The sequence below is a fragment of the Scyliorhinus torazame genome, chromosome 3 (assembly GCF_047496885.1).
Source record: "Scyliorhinus torazame isolate Kashiwa2021f chromosome 3, sScyTor2.1, whole genome shotgun sequence".
NCBI lineage: Eukaryota > Metazoa > Chordata > Chondrichthyes > Carcharhiniformes > Scyliorhinidae > Scyliorhinus > Scyliorhinus torazame.
The window spans coordinates 89,343,164-89,360,790 of NC_092709.1; the positions used below are offsets into that span (position 1 = coordinate 89,343,164).

At 44.2% G+C, this 17,627-nt stretch overlaps 1 protein-coding gene across 3 annotated transcripts in view; it reads left to right on the forward strand.

Annotated features, from left to right (window-relative positions):
- tmem192 (transmembrane protein 192) overlaps positions 1-17,282 on the forward strand; it is a 54,522-nt gene extending 37,240 nt beyond the window's left edge. For all 3 annotated transcript variants that reach the window (XM_072495945.1, XM_072495942.1, XM_072495944.1), the window contains 3 exons: positions 1,555-1,686; positions 12,642-12,750; positions 16,531-17,282. In XM_072495945.1, the coding sequence (XP_072352046.1) occupies positions 1,555-1,686; positions 12,642-12,750; positions 16,531-16,654 (365 nt within the window). In that variant the 3' untranslated portion in view covers positions 16,655-17,282. The remainder of the gene's footprint in view (positions 1-1,554; positions 1,687-12,641; positions 12,751-16,530) is intronic.
- The last annotated feature ends 345 nt before the right edge of the window (positions 17,283-17,627 follow it).

The window sequence follows — 17,627 nt, forward strand, 5'->3', positions numbered from 1 at the left end:
CATTCCTGCTTTTTATCTTTTCATAGAATTTACAGTACAGAAGGAGGCCATTCAGCCCATCAGGTCTGCACCGGCCCTTGGAAAGAGCACCCCACTTAAGCCCACAGCTCCACCCTATCCCAGTAACCTCACCCAACATTTTTTGGACACTTGAGGGCAATTTATCATGGCCAATCCACCTAACCTGCACATCTTTAGATTGTGGGAGGAATCCCATGCAGACTCCGCACAGACAGTGACCCAAGACGGGGATCGAACCTGGGAGCATGGAGCTGTGAAGCAACTGTGCTAACCACTGTGCTACTGTGCACTCTCCCTCCTCCACTTCCTATTTTTCTGATTGATATCTAACTCGCCACCTTCTGGTCTTTGTGCTGTATCTTTTACTGATTAGACCTGTTAGCTTTTTTTTCTAATCCTGTAATGTACAGTCAAAAGTATATGTAACATTTTTTTATTCCTCCTTTTCTAGAGCCATCAACATTTAGGCTTTGCTGTTTGTTTAATCTTGCAATTTTATATATTTTTAGTACTCTTAAATTTTCGCTGCACAAAATTATCTCTACACGTGTACCTGCTCTGTTTTGAGAAACTGTGGAGTTCTCTTTTAAGCCATTCGGTCTGGGCTTTTAAAATGTTAGAAATTTGGATCTGCCACAGATGTCTCTGGAGCATTTTGCACTTCTTACGATATGATACACATTTTCCTTGAGCAACTTGTGTGATGGTGTATCAAGGGGCGGGGGGGAAATCACTTTTAGGAACGTGATTTTTGGTATTTTTTCATAATTCATTTAATCTTCAGATTTGCATCTCTTCCTTTTCTTTGTGCTCATGGACCCTGCTGTGTTTTTCTAGCCTCCGTTTCAAACCTGATTTACCCATCACCGCTTCACATTCTCACTTTTTGTTTTCTCTGACCATTCTTTTCTCGTGTCATTTCTTTTTCCATTTCCTGCCCCCTTTATTCTGTTTAAGTAATCATACATTTCAGTTCTGATGAGTTAAACGAATAATACATTTGGCTATGAACAAAAGCACCAGTTCCAAAAGCATTTGCTGCTTTAAATCTATGCTGTTTATTTCTGATGCCGATTGACCACTTGTGTATTGTTTTTTTCCATATAATTTATGTTCCATGTTAACCTTCTGATCTGTGCAGTCAGATTTTTCACAGCTATTAGGAAAACCGTTTATTAGTTTGGGGACCTTTTGAGGGAGATGTAACATTATGGCTGACTGACTGCTGCATGAAGAATGGGCATTGTAATGTGGTACTAAAGAGCTATTTATTTTCTTGGCATGCCTCCATGTGGGGTTGAAGAGGAAGTAGTGAGGGAATACAAACACTTTTTTTATTATTTCTTCCAACTCTTGGGATGGAGATTTATTTTAACTTGGTTTAAATGTCTTCTGTGTACAGCTTTGAAATTCAGTAAATTTCACTAAAATGCAGTTTCATCTACTTTTGATAGGTTGATATATGTTTAGAGAAAAATATATATTTTCAAGATCCGATGAAAGAATCATCAACCGATCTTCTTACTTTTTAAGGAAATGCGATTCTCCTGCTGGCACTTTCTTTACGGATGCAGGATGAGCAGGAAACTCTGGTGATGTATCTCATTCTTGGAGTCCTGACAGCGGAGCTTTTCTTTTCTTCAATATGTCTCATCATTTACACAGGTGAGGGGAGAGAAAAGAAGGCAGCATTCCCTACTGTGTGCTTGAAGTGGAGCTACAATAGGTATTACAATAGATTTAATGCATCTGTGTTTGCACTTTTAACAGTTCCCACCACCCTGAACTTCATTCTTTTAATTTAAAAAAAGCAGGAGAGCTACACATGTAACAGAATAATATTAACCATCTTAAACCAGTTTTTAAAGGGTGGTTCAATTTTGCAAAACCTTGCACAGAAAAAGATTCCTCCCCCACCCCGGGCCAGGCTTTAAATTGAAGAGATAATTTAGCCTGAACAATTATTACCACGTAAAAAGCAAAACCACCTTGGGATCACTGGAAACTCATTGAATACTCAAAAGCAATTGGTCAGAGAATCTTTCATCTGTAGTGTTAGTTCCAAATTTGAGTTGTGCATTTTAAAACTGAGCAAGATGGTCAGAGTATCAAATAAAAATTGTGGGTCTGTAGAGAACTGACTTAACAGTATAAATATTAGAAACTGGCTGAGAGCAACCTAGGAACTATATATATATTTTAAAGTTTTTATGGCAGGAAATTGAATTAATTTTTTTTTTTGCTTAATGTTTGAATCATATGTTTCAATCTGGACTTTGTAGTTGATATAATGTTACTGTATAATTTTACCTTGTCCTTATCCTCCATTGTGGCTGGTGGTGACATTTGCTGGAACATTTTTCATGTTCTCCTCTGGTACCTAGCCCAAGTAACCTTTCTTCATGCTGTCTCGATGGTGGGTGCTGAAATGCAATCGGAGAGGTTTCAAAGAGAACCATTTCCTATCCTCTGCCATCCATTTGCTCCTGTATGTGAATGTCAGACCAGGAACAGCAGCTCCTCCATTCTTTCCCTAGCTGCTAGTTACTCGTGATGCTGGACCAGATATGATTTTAACTGCCCATACTGGAATTCCAGCCCCAGTCTGTACCTTATCACACAGGAAGGTTGTTTTACCCACTAGCCATAAGAATGCTCCATAAACTGTTTAATTGCAACTTTTTGGGCATGTCACAGCAGTCTGCATTTTTCACACATTACTCTGAAAACTGAAAGAAAAGGAGAAACAATTATTTTATGGTCCTCTACATCCTGCAGCTAAACATTTTCAACATTCTCGAATTAGAATGCTTTCATCTGTTTGCAGGTGTATTTACCTTCATGAGCTTTCTGCAATTTTGTCACCTTTTTTTTTCCCCTCCAATATAAACCTGAAGTCTATTATTCAGTCTTGTGAATCTTATTTCACAATAAGCTGTTTATTTCCTACCCCACATTTTCAGGAGTTTATTCTAAAGCAATTTAATAGTAGTTAACTTGGTGCTCAATTTTAGACTCAGTCACAAGTGGTTAATCCCCTCTCATGCTGGTATTAGTATTTGGTTCTAAATGAGCAGCAGCTGGTCTACAAATTAGTAACAATAAGCAGGGGCTAATGAGTTTTTAACATTTTCGTGGATTTAATTCTTTCGTACTGATGTTACTCTTTGGGAAGCACAATATAATGCAACAGAGAAACATTAATTAATTTTTTGGGTGTAGTGTGAGAAAGAGGTCTCAAATTTCATTTATCTTGGAATTGTCTTTATTGTAATGTAAATAATCCGCAAGATGCCAACTGATTTAATCACTTGACAGTAAAATTCCCCAGATGACCTTCCCACCACTCTTCTGCCTACACTGACCTCTCTGCATTTTTATGGGGAATGGGCAAACCTTAGGCCAGGCCCCATCTTATCCAATTGAGGCCCTTAAGTGGGCATAGCCTGGTAGGAGGAGTCCAGGAGCAGAGGGGAGTATTTTGCTTTTGTATTATATTAAACCACTGGAATTAAAGTTGTATTTTTACAAAAATGCACCTATTTTGGTCCAAGACCATTCCTTCAATCTGACTAACAGCATTTTGTTTTCAATTATGATATTTTTTAAGGGCAACTTTGGGCTACATGTCTGCTGTACATATAGATTGAATGGTGATGCACCCAAAATAAAAGTTGTAGCTGTTGTATTAAATTCTACATCTATATAAAATCATGGAATGAAAACCAGTGAGAAAACAATTGTGGCTTGTCTTCCCAACTAGCTGTTAGAACCACATAATTAAAATCACTAATCCGCAAGCATCATATTATGCTAGGATTCTATAGCTGTATGGTGGTTACTTGTAACTGAAGTCTGATGTCTCAGAAGTCTGAACAGACCACCAAGGAATAATCATGGTGGTCTCAATTACTTTACAATTTGCTCTTTTGAAGCTTATGGTTCACTGCAAGGATCTCTTTTTTTTATATATAATGCGGTTTTGTTTATTGACCGTATAATTGTCCTCTGCAGCAGGTGGTCTCCAGTTGCACAGTACTATTTTAATAGAGAAGTTACCCTCGTGTTGCTCAACATACCGGTGGGAAAAGCAACTTGCTGGCAGTACAGTTTGGCTAGTCCTTCTCAGCAAACATCCTTCTGCAATTGTAAAATGAAATGATGGTCATTCAAGTAGGCCTAAGTGTGTATAAAATCACTTCAAACATATTCTGTTTATGGGTGTCCAGAGGATTTGTGTTTTTTTTAAGTCTAACTTAGCAAATTTTCTCATCTCTGTTAAAGTAACTTGGTTATTTCATATTTCTGCTGCTCACGGATTCCTGTTCAGGCAAGTTTTGAGGGGGATTGTGATGAACAAAGAACAAAGAAATGTACAGCACAGGAACAGGCCCTTCGGCCCTCCAAGCCCGTGCCGACCATACTGCCCGACTAAACTACAATCTTCTACACTTCCTGGGTCCGTATCCTTCTATTCCCATCCTATTCATATATTTGTCAAGATGCCCCTTAAATGTCCCTATCGTCCCTGCCTCCACTACCTCCTCCGGTAGTGAGTTCCAGGCACCCACTACCCTCTGCGTAAAAAACTTGCCTCGTACATCTACTCTAAACTTTGCCCCTCTCACCTTAAACCTATGCCCCCTAGTAATTGACCCCTCTACCCTGGGGAAAAGCCTCTGACTATCCACTCTGTCTCTGCCCCTCATAATTTTGTATACCTCTATCAGGTCGCCCCTCAATCTCCTTCGTTCCAGTGAGAACAAACCGAGTTTATTCAATCGCTCCTCATAGCTTATGCCCTCCATACCAGGCAACATTCTGGTAAATCTCTTCTGCACCCTCTCTAAAGCCTCCACATCCTTCTGGTAGTGTGGCGACCAGAATTGAACACTATACTCCAAGTGTGGCCTAACTAAGGTTCTATACAGCTGCAACATGACTTGCCAATTCTTATACTCAATGCCCCGGCCAATGAAGGCAAGCATGCCGTATGCCTTCTTGACTACCTTCTCCACCTGTGTAGCCCCTTTCAGTGATCTGTGGACCTGTACTCCTAGATCTATTTGACTTTCAATACTCTTGAGGGTTCTACCATTCACTGTATATTCCCTACCTGCATTAGCCCTTCCGAAATGCATTACCTCACATTTGTCCAGGTTAAACTCCATCTGCCATCTCTCCGCCCAAGTCTCCAGACAATCTAAATCCTGCTGTATCCTCAGACAGTCCTCATCGCTATCCGCAATTCCACTAACCTTTGTGTCGTCTGCAAACTTACTAATCAGACCAGTTACATTTTCCTCCAAATCATTTATATATACTACAAAGAGCAAAGGTCCCAGCACTGATCCCTGTGGAACACCACTGGTCACAGCCCTCCAATTAGAAAAACATCCCTCCATTGCTACCCTCTGCCTTCTATGGCCTAGCCAGTTCTGTATCCACCTTGCCAGTTCACCCCTGATCCCGTGTGACTTCACCTTTTGTACTAGTCTACCATGAGGGACCTTGTCAAAGGCCTTACTGAAGTCCATATAGACAACATCTACTGCCCTACCTGCATCAATCATCTTAGTGACCTCCTCGAAAAACTCTATCAAGTTAGTGAGACACGACCTCCCCTTCACAAAACCGTGCTGCCTCTCACTAATACGTCCATTTGCTTCCAAATGGGAGTAGATCCTGTCTCGAAGAATTCTCTCCAGTAATTTCCCTACCACTGAAGTAAGGCTCACTGGCCTGTAGTTCCCGGGATTATCCCTGCCACCCTTCTTAAACAGAGGAACAACATTGGCTATTCTCCAGTCCTCCGGGACATCCCCTGAAGACAGCGAGGATCCAAAGATTTCTGTCAAGGCCTCAGCAATTTCCTCTCCAGCCTCCTTCAGTATTCTGGGGTAGATCCCATCCGGCCCTGGGGACTTATCTACCTTAATATTTTTTAAGACACCCAACACCTCGTCTTTTTGGATCACAATGTGACCCAGGCTATCTACACCCCCTTCTCCAGACTCCACATCTACCAATTCCTTCTCTTTGGTGAATACTGATGCAAAGTATTCATTTAGTACCTCGCCCATTTCCTCTGGCTCCACACATAGATTCCCTTGCCTATCCTTCAGTGGGCCAACCCTTTCCCTGGCTACCCTCTTGCTTTTTATGTAAGTGTAAAAAGCCTTGGGATTTTCCTTAACCCTATTTGCCAATGACTTTTCATGACCCCTTCTAGCCCTCCTGACTCCTTGCTTAAGTTCCTTCCTACTTTCCTTATATGCCACACAGGCTTCGTCTGTTCCCAGCCTTTTAGCCCTGACAAATGCCTCCTTTTTCTTTTTGACGAGGCCTACAATATCACTCGTCATCCAAGGTTCCCGAAAATTGCCGTATTTATCTTTCTTCCTCACAGGAACATGCCTGTCCTGTATTCCTTTCAACTGACACTTGAAAGCCTCCCACATGTCAGATGTTGATTTGCCCTCAAACATCCGCCCCCAATCTATGTTCTTCAGTTCCCGCCTAATATTGTTATAATTAGCCTTCCCCCAATTTAGCACATTCATCCTCGGACCACTCTTATCCTTGTCCACCAGTACTTTAAAACTTACTGAATTGTGGTCACTGTTACCGAAATGCTCCCCTACTGAAACATCTACCACCTGGCCGGGCTCATTCCCCAATACCAGGTCCAGTACCGCCCCTTCCCTAGTTGGACTGTTTATATATTGTTTTAAGAAGCCCTCCTGGATGCTCCTTACAAACTCTGCCCCGTCTAAGCCCCTGGCACTAAGTGAGTCCCAGTCAATATTGGGGAAGTTGAAGTCTCCCATCACCACAACCCTGTTGTTTTTACTCTTTTCCAAAATCTGTCTACCTATCTGCTCCTCTATCTCCCGCTGGCTGTTGGGAGGCCTGTAGTATACCCCCAACATTGTGACTGCACCCTTCTTATTCCTGATCTCTACCCATATAGCCTCACTGCCCTCTGAGGTGTCCTCTCGCTGTATAGCTGTGATACTCTCCTGAACAAGTAGCGCAACTCCGCCTCCCCTTTTACATCCCCCTCTATCCCGCCTGAAACATCTAAATCCTGGAACGTTTAGCTGCCAATCCTGCCCTTCCCTCAACCAGGTCTCTGTAATGGCAACAACATCATAGTTCCAAGTAGTAATCCAAGCTCTAAGTTCATCTGCCTTACCCGTAATGCTCCTTGCATTAAAACATATGCACTTCAGGCCACCAGACCCGCTGTGTTCAGCAACTTCTCCCCGTCTGCTCTGCCTCAGAGCCACACTGTCCCTATTCCCTAGTTCTCCCTCAATGCTCTCACCTTCTGTCCTATTGCTCCCGTGCCCACCCCCCTGCCATACTAGTTTAAACCCTCCCGTGTGACACTAGCAAATCTCGCGGCCAGGATATTTATGCCTCTCCGGTTTAGATGCAACCCGTCCATCTTATACAGGTCACACCTGCCCCGGAAGAGCTCCCAGTGGTCCAGATAACAGAAACCCTCCCTCCTACACCAGCTGTTTAGCCACGTGTTTGTCTGCTGTATCTTCCTATTTCTAGCCTCACTGGCACGTGGCACAGGGAGTAATCCCGAGATTACAACCCTCGAGGTCCTGTCTTTTAACTTTCTGCCTAGCTCCCTGAACTCCTGCTGCAGGACCTCATGCCCCTTCCTGCCTATGTCGTTAGTACCAATATGTACAACGACCTCTGCCTGTTTGCCCTCCCCCTTCAGGATTCCCTCTACCCGTTCGGAGACATCCTGGACCCTGGCACCAGGGAGGCAACATACCATCCTGGAGTCTCTTTCACGTCCACAGAAGCGCCTATCTGTGCCCCTGACTATAGAGGCCCCTATAACTATTACTCTTCTGCGCTTTGACCCTCCCTTCTGAACATCAGAGCCAGCCTTGGTGCCACTGCTCTGGCTGCTGCTGTTTTCCCCTGATAGGCTATCCCCCCCCGACAGTATCCAAAGGGGTATATCTGTTCGAGAGGGGGACAACCACAGGGGATTCCTGCACTGACTGCCTGCCCTTTCTGGTGGTCACCCATTTCTCTGCCTGCACCTTGGGTGTGACCACACTTACATAACTGCGATCTATGACGCTTTCCGCCACCTGCATGCTCTTAAGTGCATCCAATTGCTGCTCCAACCGAACCATGCGGTCTGTGAGGAGCTGCAGTTGGGTGCACTTTCTGCAGATGAAGCCATCCGGGACGCTGGAAGCCTCCCGGACCTGCCACATCTCACAGTCAGAGCACAGCACCCCTCTAACTGACATTGCGTCAATTAATTAAAATTAGTCTTTTTTTTTAAATACTTTTTTTTTTAAATTACAAAGTTACTGTCAACTATCTGTTTCCTAGCACTAGATTTCTAATAGAAATGCGATAGCTAACTATAATATTCTCCGATCTCTGGCTTAGATATCCTCTAAATTATAATTAAGTTATTATGTTTAATTAGTTCCCAAATACTCAAAAAAATTTAGGTTAGAATCCCAACCAGCCACTCGGGTCACAGCTTTTCTGTGATGTCACTTCAGTTTCCCCCCGACACACACAATTTGAAAAAAAGGTATAAAAGTAAAAATCACTTGCTTACCTTCTGAGATGTTCTCGGGTTCTCTCGCTGACAGAGACTGCTCCTCCACCTCCAATCCTTGACCTGCACAATGCTAATAATATAATATGGCACTTACCTTACACCAATGGGTCTTATTATTAGGTTAGAGGAGGAGGGTGGGTGGGAGACACTACACGTGTAGTGTCTCGGGTTTCCTCTCCACCAGAATTTATTGGTTTGGGGGGGGGGGGGGAACTTGCCAGAGGTCGAACTTCCGGTTCCCGCCGAAATCCAAAGGGCTGCTCCTGTAAAGGTAAGGTTTTTAAACTCACTACTCACCTCCAAGAAGGCCCCTGCGCACCGCTGCCGCCGAAATCCAAAAAAAAAAAAAAAAAAAAAATGAATGAGGTGGCTTCTAGGAGGAAGTGCTTGGGAAGCTTCTGGGAAGGGGACATCGTAGTTGGCTGACGGTGACTGGAGGCGACTGGGTGGGTCTACCCATTGGGTGGGGTTCGGCGCCATCCTGAGTGGAATTTGGGCTGTGGAAGTAAAGAGGGGGGGGGGGGGTGGCTGTGAGCAGGAGATTGTTTTTTTGGAGGGAGGGAGAAAGAGAGAGCCACCACCGATCCGGTTGGTGATGTGGAATGTTGGTGGATTGGGAGGCCTGGTAAAACAGGCGAGAGATTTGCACATTAAAGAATCTGAGGGCTGATGTGGTGCTGTTACAGGAGATCCATTTGCTAGTGAAGGACCAAGTAAGGCTTCGTAAAGGTTGCGCAAGTCAGGTGTTCCACTCTGGATTTGATAGTAGGGCCCAGGGGGTGGCAGTCTTGATCAATAAAAGAATCCGATTGCAAATGGCGACTGTGGTGCAGACCAGGCGGGGAGGTAGGTTATGGTTTGGAGGGTAAATCGAATATTGTTGGCCAGAATTTTTTATGTCCCAAATTGGGGTGATGTAGATTTTATGAAGGGTGGGGTGGCGGGAGAGCGAGTGTGATAGCAAGAGTATTGGTGGCATTTATGAAACAGATTTTGCGGGTTGGGGGGAGCAGATCCATGGCGATTGTGCCGGGGGTGGGGGGAGGGAGTTCTCCTTTTTATGGTCAGCGCAACTTGCGAATTGTTTTTTTTTAAATTTGGGTGGAGTGGGGGGGATCATTCCTATCGGGGGTAAGGAAAGCTGAGTACTCGACGATTTCCAATCATACTCTGCATCTGGTAAATATGGTTTGAGAGGGGGCCAGCCCAATGACCGGTACGAGTTTGGTTGTGAGGCTGCTATTGGATCTTGTGTAAGGATGATCAAGGTGGTAGATAAGTAAGTAGGCTTTAACAATGGGGAGGTTTTGCCCTTGGTGGTATGGGTGGCTCTGAAGGCAGTGGTGAGGGGGGAAGCATTGCATACAAGGCATGGGTGGATAGGGAAGCAAGGGAGAAACACGAGTGGTTGGTGAATGGGAAATATTTGGAGGACCCTACTCCAGAGCTTTTGGCCAGCAGGAAGTTATTGCAGACAGTTTTATTTGGAGTCCCTGGATAAGGTGGGGCGGCGAGTGAAGGGGGCAGTTTGTGTGGGGAGAAGGCCAGCTGGCGCACAAGTTGTTGAGGCGGCTTCCCGGGAAATTATCCAGGTGCGAAAGAGTGGGGGGAGCTGGTGTTGGCGCCGGAGGAGGTGAGCGGGGTGTTTGAAGCGTTTTATGTTTGTGCAGTGCGGAACAGCTCGAGGATTATTTGGACGTGAAGTTTCTGGAGGGGTTGGAGTGTCCCAGTGTGGAGGAGGATGTGAAGCATTGGAGGAGCAGTTGGGGGTGGAGGAAGTTAGGAAGGTGATGGGGAGTATTCAGTGGAATTTGAAAAGTTTGCAGACCGATTGGTGCCATTAATGATGGTGTTTGAAGATTTGGTGGCCGGGAGGTTGCTCCCGGAGACTCGAGTGAGGTGTCCATTTCACCTTAATTGAGAAAGGATAAGAACCCCATGGAGTGTGGGTCGTACCGGCCAATCTCATTGTTAAATGTGGATGCAGAGATGCTGGCGCTCAGGTTGGAGGGGTGTGTCCTGCAGGTGGTTGGGGAGGATATAACTGGATTTGTGAAGTGTAGGCAGTTATCTTCCAATGTGTGGCGCCTACTGCATGTAGTCCTCCCTCAGCCCGGGGAGGCAGGGGGAGAGGAGAGAACGAGAGGTGACCGTGTCGTTCGATGCGGAGAAGGCTGGTGTGTGCGTGTGGAATCCGTCACTGTCCAACGTGGGGGTGATAGTTTGGTGGTGTTGATTTGGTGTGTTCTTGTATTTAAAAATATCTTACAATTTCATTTTGTGGGGTCAGGAATTATTGCTGTATGATTGAAGAGTTATTAGTGTCAATGTCCCTGGGCTGACAATTTTCTGCCACCTTCCACATTCCTGCTACCTCCAATACAATTCTGAGGGCTACACTATTGGAAGAATACTTGGGAAATTTTAAAAAAATAATGTAAGTTCTTCCTAGTATGAAGAAACAAAAGTGAAAACCGTCTAGAAAAACCTGTATTTTGTTCGATCCGAGGAGATGGAGTGTTCTGACTGAGGTATTAAAAACCGAGATAGAAATTGATTCTTGGAGGTTGCGAATCTAGAATAAGGAAGTATAGACCAATTAAATGGAAGAAAATAAAAGCAGGGTTATTTTTTTAAACCGTTTGGTAGGTTGTGGAATGAACCACCACAATTGGTTGACGTGGAGACCACTGTTCGAATTGTACCTCGACTGACCCAGCTCAGACTGGGCTGGTTGGGGCAGATGCCTGTACTACACCACAAGTAGTGAAGTGATAGAAAAGAAACATTGAAACCGGTCTGGCATATGAGATTAAGTTTGTTTGAGCAAGGTGACCATAAACCTGGACTAGTTTGGTCAATGCACATTCTGTTATGATTCTACATGTGGATGTCTTGAGTGCAACATTCACCCTTATGTATTTTTCCACACTGTCCTAAATACACTTCACAAACTCTCTCATAACTGTCCGTGTGGAGTTTGCACATTTTCCTAGTGTTTGTGTGGGTCTCACCCCCACAACCCAAAGATGTACAAGGTTAGGTGACTTGGCCGCACTAAATTGCTCCTTTAATTGGGAGGAAGAAAAAAAGAATTGGGTACTCTAAATGTTTTTAAAAACTCTCATTAAGTGTCCACACGAGTGAGGTGCAAGAGATTTCCTCTACCAAAGTAGCTAGCGTAGCTGGTGCCTAAATTAGATTAAATTGGTCGATTGTAGCAGAAGTTGTCTAACTCTTCCTCCTTGTGCCTGTGCCTAAATTATCAGCCAAGCTCAACAAAATACCTAAAAGTATATCATTATTTTGGTCAGATTTTGATTTGGCCCTTTATTTAAAATACTGTTTCTCTTCATACTTTGGTTGAGTACATCCATGATATTTCATTGCTCATGGAGTTGGTTTTGTTTGTGGGTTTGAATGAAGTATTGTATTTATGTTCGCTGCAGGATGGATGTCCAAATTCACTGTGCTGGAGTTTCTGGACAATTGAGGGGATTAGCTTTTTGATGAATAGCCACCATTACTACTAATCTATCGCAAATAAGTATATGATTTATTACTGCGGTTCAAACTTTTCCAGTGGCAGCCATCATTGATCAGTAGCAACTGAATCCAATTATGCATGGATTAGTCAAGTTTGAGAGTGGTGAGAGACAGCAGGGAAAGTTCAGTTGCTCCAATCGATGGACACTGGAGGTGAGTCAAGTAAAACCCATGCATGTTTCAAAAGGTGGTGAAATGGATAGGAGGCAAAGAATAAAGCTGGCCCAGTTTCAGTGAACACTGATCCTTCTAGTGGCTTTTTTAAAAATAAAGTGTGGCATAAGTTTATTTGTCATACATGGCTGCAATATCAAGTCATTTTGATGTGTCATGGTAGTTCCATCATTCATGAAATCATTTAGTGCTCTTTATTTTCAAGGTCTTTTGAATCTGACTGTTTTCGTCTGACTCATCAGTTCTGATCCACCTCTAACTTGCCTATTTTACTTCACAGCAAAGATTATAACGTTCAATCGGATGAAACCATGTCCTGACATCCAAGAGGAAGAGAGAAGGCATGGCTATCCCAATCTCACTAATGTTCTGTCTGAAACTGGATTCAGGTGAATGACTCATCATTTTTAGCATCCTGTAATTTTTAGTTGCCATGTGATAAAGGTAGCTTTTCTTCTGGCTGTTCAATTATTATCTTGAGTATTATGGTTGCTGCTCCAACTCGCCTTCCACCTGGTAATCTGTTTTGTTGAATTTAGTTGGGAATTTTTTGTCACGGGTAGAGGCACCATCCTACATTTCCTCGTACAGTCTTGTGTGGAACTCGCTCTATGCAGCAGGGAATTTGTTTTTAATTTAAAACACTTGTCATTTTACTATATAATTCCACTCCATGTCATCCACGAGGCAGGAATGCATTTGTTGCATAGTAGACTTTGCACTCCGTCATTGTTCACAGTACTTCTTGCTCAGACTCCTGTGTGTAGCATCTTGGAATGTTTTGCTTTGCACCATTGTTGGGCGGCACGGTAGCACAGTGGTTAGCACTGTTGCTTCACAGCTCCAGGGTCCTAGGTTCAATTCCCGGCTTGGGTCACTCTGTGCAGAGTCTGCACATTCTCCCCATGTCTGCGAGGGTTTCCTCCAGGTGCTCCGGTTTCCACCCACAGTCCAAAAACATGCATGTTCGGTGGATTAGCCATACTAAATTGCCTTTAGTGTCTAAAAAGGTTTGGTAGTGTTACGGGGGATGGGGTGGAGATGTGGGCTTGGGTAGAGTGCTCTTTCCAAGGGCTGGTACAGACTCGATGGGCCCGATGACTGGTCTATAGTTTTCTTTCCAAAAAAAAAACCAAGTGAATGTAGTGTACGAAAGAATTTCCATTGGAAATCTATTTGTGATGGGAAATTTGGCAAGTGCAACTTCCTCTTTTTTGCCCGTTTCTTTACTTGGCTGGCTGGGATATACTTTGGATAGATCACAATCTCGAACATTTCCTCATTCATCTGAATTGATTCAGGAGTTGGAGTTGTGTATCAGGTCTTCCATCATATGCATTAGCAGAATCCATACAGTTGCAGACTGAGGCCATTTGGCCCATCGAGTGTGTACTGACCCTTCAAAAGAGCACCCTACCTAGGTCCATGCCACTGCCCTATCCCCGTAACCCCACCTAATCGTCAGGTGGTTGGTGTGACTGCCTCACAGCACCAGGGACCCAGGTTCAATTCCAGCCAGGGGTGACTGTCTGTGGAGTTTGTCTTTCTCTCCCCATGTCTGCTTGGGTTTCCTCCCACAATCCCAAAAGATGTGCAGGTTAGGTGGATTGGCATGCTGAATTGCCACTTAGTGTCCAAAAGATTAGGTGGGGTTACTGGATTAAGGGGATAGGGTCAGGGCATGGGCTTTGGGTAGGGTGCTCTTTCCAAGGGTCGGTGCAGACTTGATGGGCTGAATGGGCTCCTTCTGCATTGTAGAGATTCTATGGATACAAAAGAGGTAATTGAACATGGCCAACCACCTAACCTGCACATCTTTGGACTGGGAGGAAACTGGAGTACCCGGAGGAAACCCGCAGGGAGAATGTGCAAACTCCCCACAGCCAGTCACCCAAGGTTGGAATCAAACTCTGGTCCCGAGCACTGTGAGGCTGCAGTGCTAACGACTAATAGCGGAGGCCAATTTTAGTGCCGCTATCACTTTCTTCAGTTGTAGATAAGCTACTTCCTCACTAAATAAAAAGGAGTCTTCCTGGTCCTTGTGGCTCCATCGTTGTTTCGACAAGGAAGCCTTGTGATGCAGTGGCTAGCTTCCCTGCCTCTAAATCAGAAACTCCCGAGTTCCAGCAAGGGATTCTATTGCTAAGGAAGGCACATTCATAACCTGGACAAAAATGAGTGTCGATCTGCAATCCTCCGACGAGCAAGTTGTAGGCAGCAAGAAAGATTCCTGGTGAGCCATGTGATGGAACGACATTGGAACCACTACCATTGTCATTCATGCACATGTTGCCACGTCAGCTTTCAGTTCCTGATGAACTGTAACACGCCACTCCCATTAGATAAACTTTTTTTATATAAATTGAGTATCCAATAATTTTTTTCCAATTGAGGGGCAATCCACCTACCCAGCACATCTATCGAGTTGTGGGCGTGAGACCCACAGACACAGGGAGAATGTGCAAACTCCACACAGACGGGCCAGGATCGTACCCCGGTCCTCGCCACTGTGTGGCAGCAGTGCTAACCACTATTCCACCGTGCCGCCCTCATTAGGTAACCAAACCAAAACTGAACAGAGAAATGTAACCCTTTATTCCTGGAACTTCTGAACAATTCTATTTTTCAGTTTAAAGTTGAGGTTTGTTTGCATTGATGGAATGTTACATGTTGAGTTATTATAAAGTTAATGGTAGAACTAACTCCTGTGTGACGCAGTTGTGGGCTCAAACCCCATTCTTGAGACTTGAAAGCATAGTCAAACTGACTCTTCATGGGAGTACAGAGGAAGTGCTGTTCTATTGGGGGTGCTATATTTCGGATGAGATATTCAACTGAAGCTGTCTGCCCTTGAATGAATATAAAAGATCCCATGTCACTATTTCAAAGAAGAGCAAGAATAATTCTTTTGGTGTACTGGCCAATATTTAACCATCCAGGTGGCAGTGGTTAGCACTGCTGCCTCAAGGCCAGGGACCAAGTTTGACTCTGACATTTGGTTACTGTGTGCCGTTTGTGCGTTCTCCCAATGTCTACATGGGTGTCCCACAGTCCAACGATGTGCAGGTTAGCTGGGATTAAATTGTCCCTTTGTGTGCAACAGTTAGGTGGTGTTATGGGGATATGGCTGGTCCGTGGGCCTAGGTAGGGTACACTTTTTCAGAGGATTGGTGCAGACTTGATGGCCAAATGGCCTCCTTCTGCACTGTAGGGGTTTTATAAAAAAACAATTGTGATTATCTCGTTGTTGTTCACAGGACCTTGTGCACAAATGCTGGGTGCAGTCTACCGGCCTTACCATGCCCCCGTTGGGTAAACCGGCGCATGGCCTATAGATGCTGGGAGATCCCTTTTCCAGGATCTACCTGGCTCGCCATGTCTCGATCTAACGGGATCTTGGGCGACCTCACGATCTGAATCATGCCCATTGTGGGTGGGATCAGTATTAGGCAAGACTGCATATTAAGGCAGCTAGTCTTACTCTAATGTGCATCGACCTGATCTACCGAGGCCCTGGAATCTAACTCCTTCGCCTTAAGAGACCTTGGGCAAGACCCATTCAGTACCGGTCCCCATAAATGAGATTCCCAGGGGATCGGAGGCCCCCCAAGTGGTTCCGCTTGGGACAGGGTGGCACTGCTGGCAGGGGTACTGGCAGTACAAAGATGCCAGGCTGGCATTTTCCCCGAGCTGGGACTCTGGCCCAGGGATGCCCTGCCCATGTGAGATGGGGTGCGGGTTTGGAGTCCGGGGGACCTACATCCAGATCTTGTGCACTGGAGTTCTGACGAGCCGAGCTCCTCTGTGCAGCGGAGCTCTAGTGAGCCGAGCTCCTCCATGCAGGAAAGGGGACTAAGTGCATCCTCAGTGGGGCATTGCCTGCTGAGACCCCAAATTGCAAAAAGTCCCATTAGGTAGCGTGATCTTTCTCGGCACTGAATACCAGGAAACACCTGGCTAAAAGGGCTTGACATTGGACTGTCGCAATTCTGCACTACATGAATTGTAACTATCCTTCAAAAGTACTTGATTGGCAATGCTATGAGATGGTAAAATGCTTTGAGATGTTCTGTCATGAAATGCACCATATTAGTGCAACTTTGTTTTAGTGCAAGTATATTTGCATCTCACAAACTTGTAAAGCTGTTTTTATTTTCCCCCCCCCAAAGGGATGGATCAAACTTGGAAAACCTTGTAGAAAAGCAAGCGGACCTCATTGATTACTTAAAAATGCACAATGTGAATTTAAGTAAAAGACTGCTGACTTTAATCTCTCAGCAAGCCAGAGACTGAGGTTCTGAAAGGAGAGATGCTCAAGATCTTGACAAACCAAAGAATAAAGAACAACACTTGTGCTGTAGATGAATGTTGACAGAACTGGTAAAACCATTCGAAAGAAACATGACTTTGTTTCAAATAATAGATGGCTGCAGACTACCTTGAGAACTCAACTTTTGTATTGCCTGTGAAAATACTTGGAGGGGCAGCATGGTGGCGCAGTGGTAGCACTGCAGTCTCAAGGCAATGGAGCAAATCTCAATCATGTAGCAAAATTACTTTGCATGACCTGTGCCAAAAGACTTTTAATTGTGAATTGTAATCTAGGGCAATTGTATCTGCTGTGTTTCTTGCTTTTGTAAACTTGATATTCACTTCTTTGGCATTAATGATGTAAGTATTCAGAATGACAATTGTTTTAAGCTATGAAGATGTGTAAAGTGCACCTTTTTACATTGCTTTTTGGTACTATGCTAAATATCCCAGGTTTAAAAAATACCTACATGCTAGTCACTTGTATAGGTCCACTTTTCTGGACAGCTGTGTACAGGAAGTGACTACCCATGAATTCTATGACTTGTATAAGCTGCACTGAAAATGTAAGTTAATAGTAATCATACAATAAAATTTTCATAATCACCAAGTTTTTTGATTTTAAGTCACTGCTCTCTCAACGCCTTACAATTTGTTCATTCAGCCTCTGTGGCACTTCAACTTTAAAAATTCTGTATACATCCATATTGAAACGGCCTGATTCGGCAATGTCCAAGATTTCCTCCTTGTATCTTCTTGCAGGAAACTTGTTTGAAGAGTAACATTTGGAAGTTAAGAGGATGAACTAGAACCTGAGGTACTGAAAGATGAGCTAAGAAAGGCAACAGTGGAAAGGTAGAAGGACAAGATCAGATATCAATGGAAAGATTAAAAGCAGGAGGTGAAACAATAATGGGTGCAATTCGAGAGATTATCGATAAGATGGACAACCAAA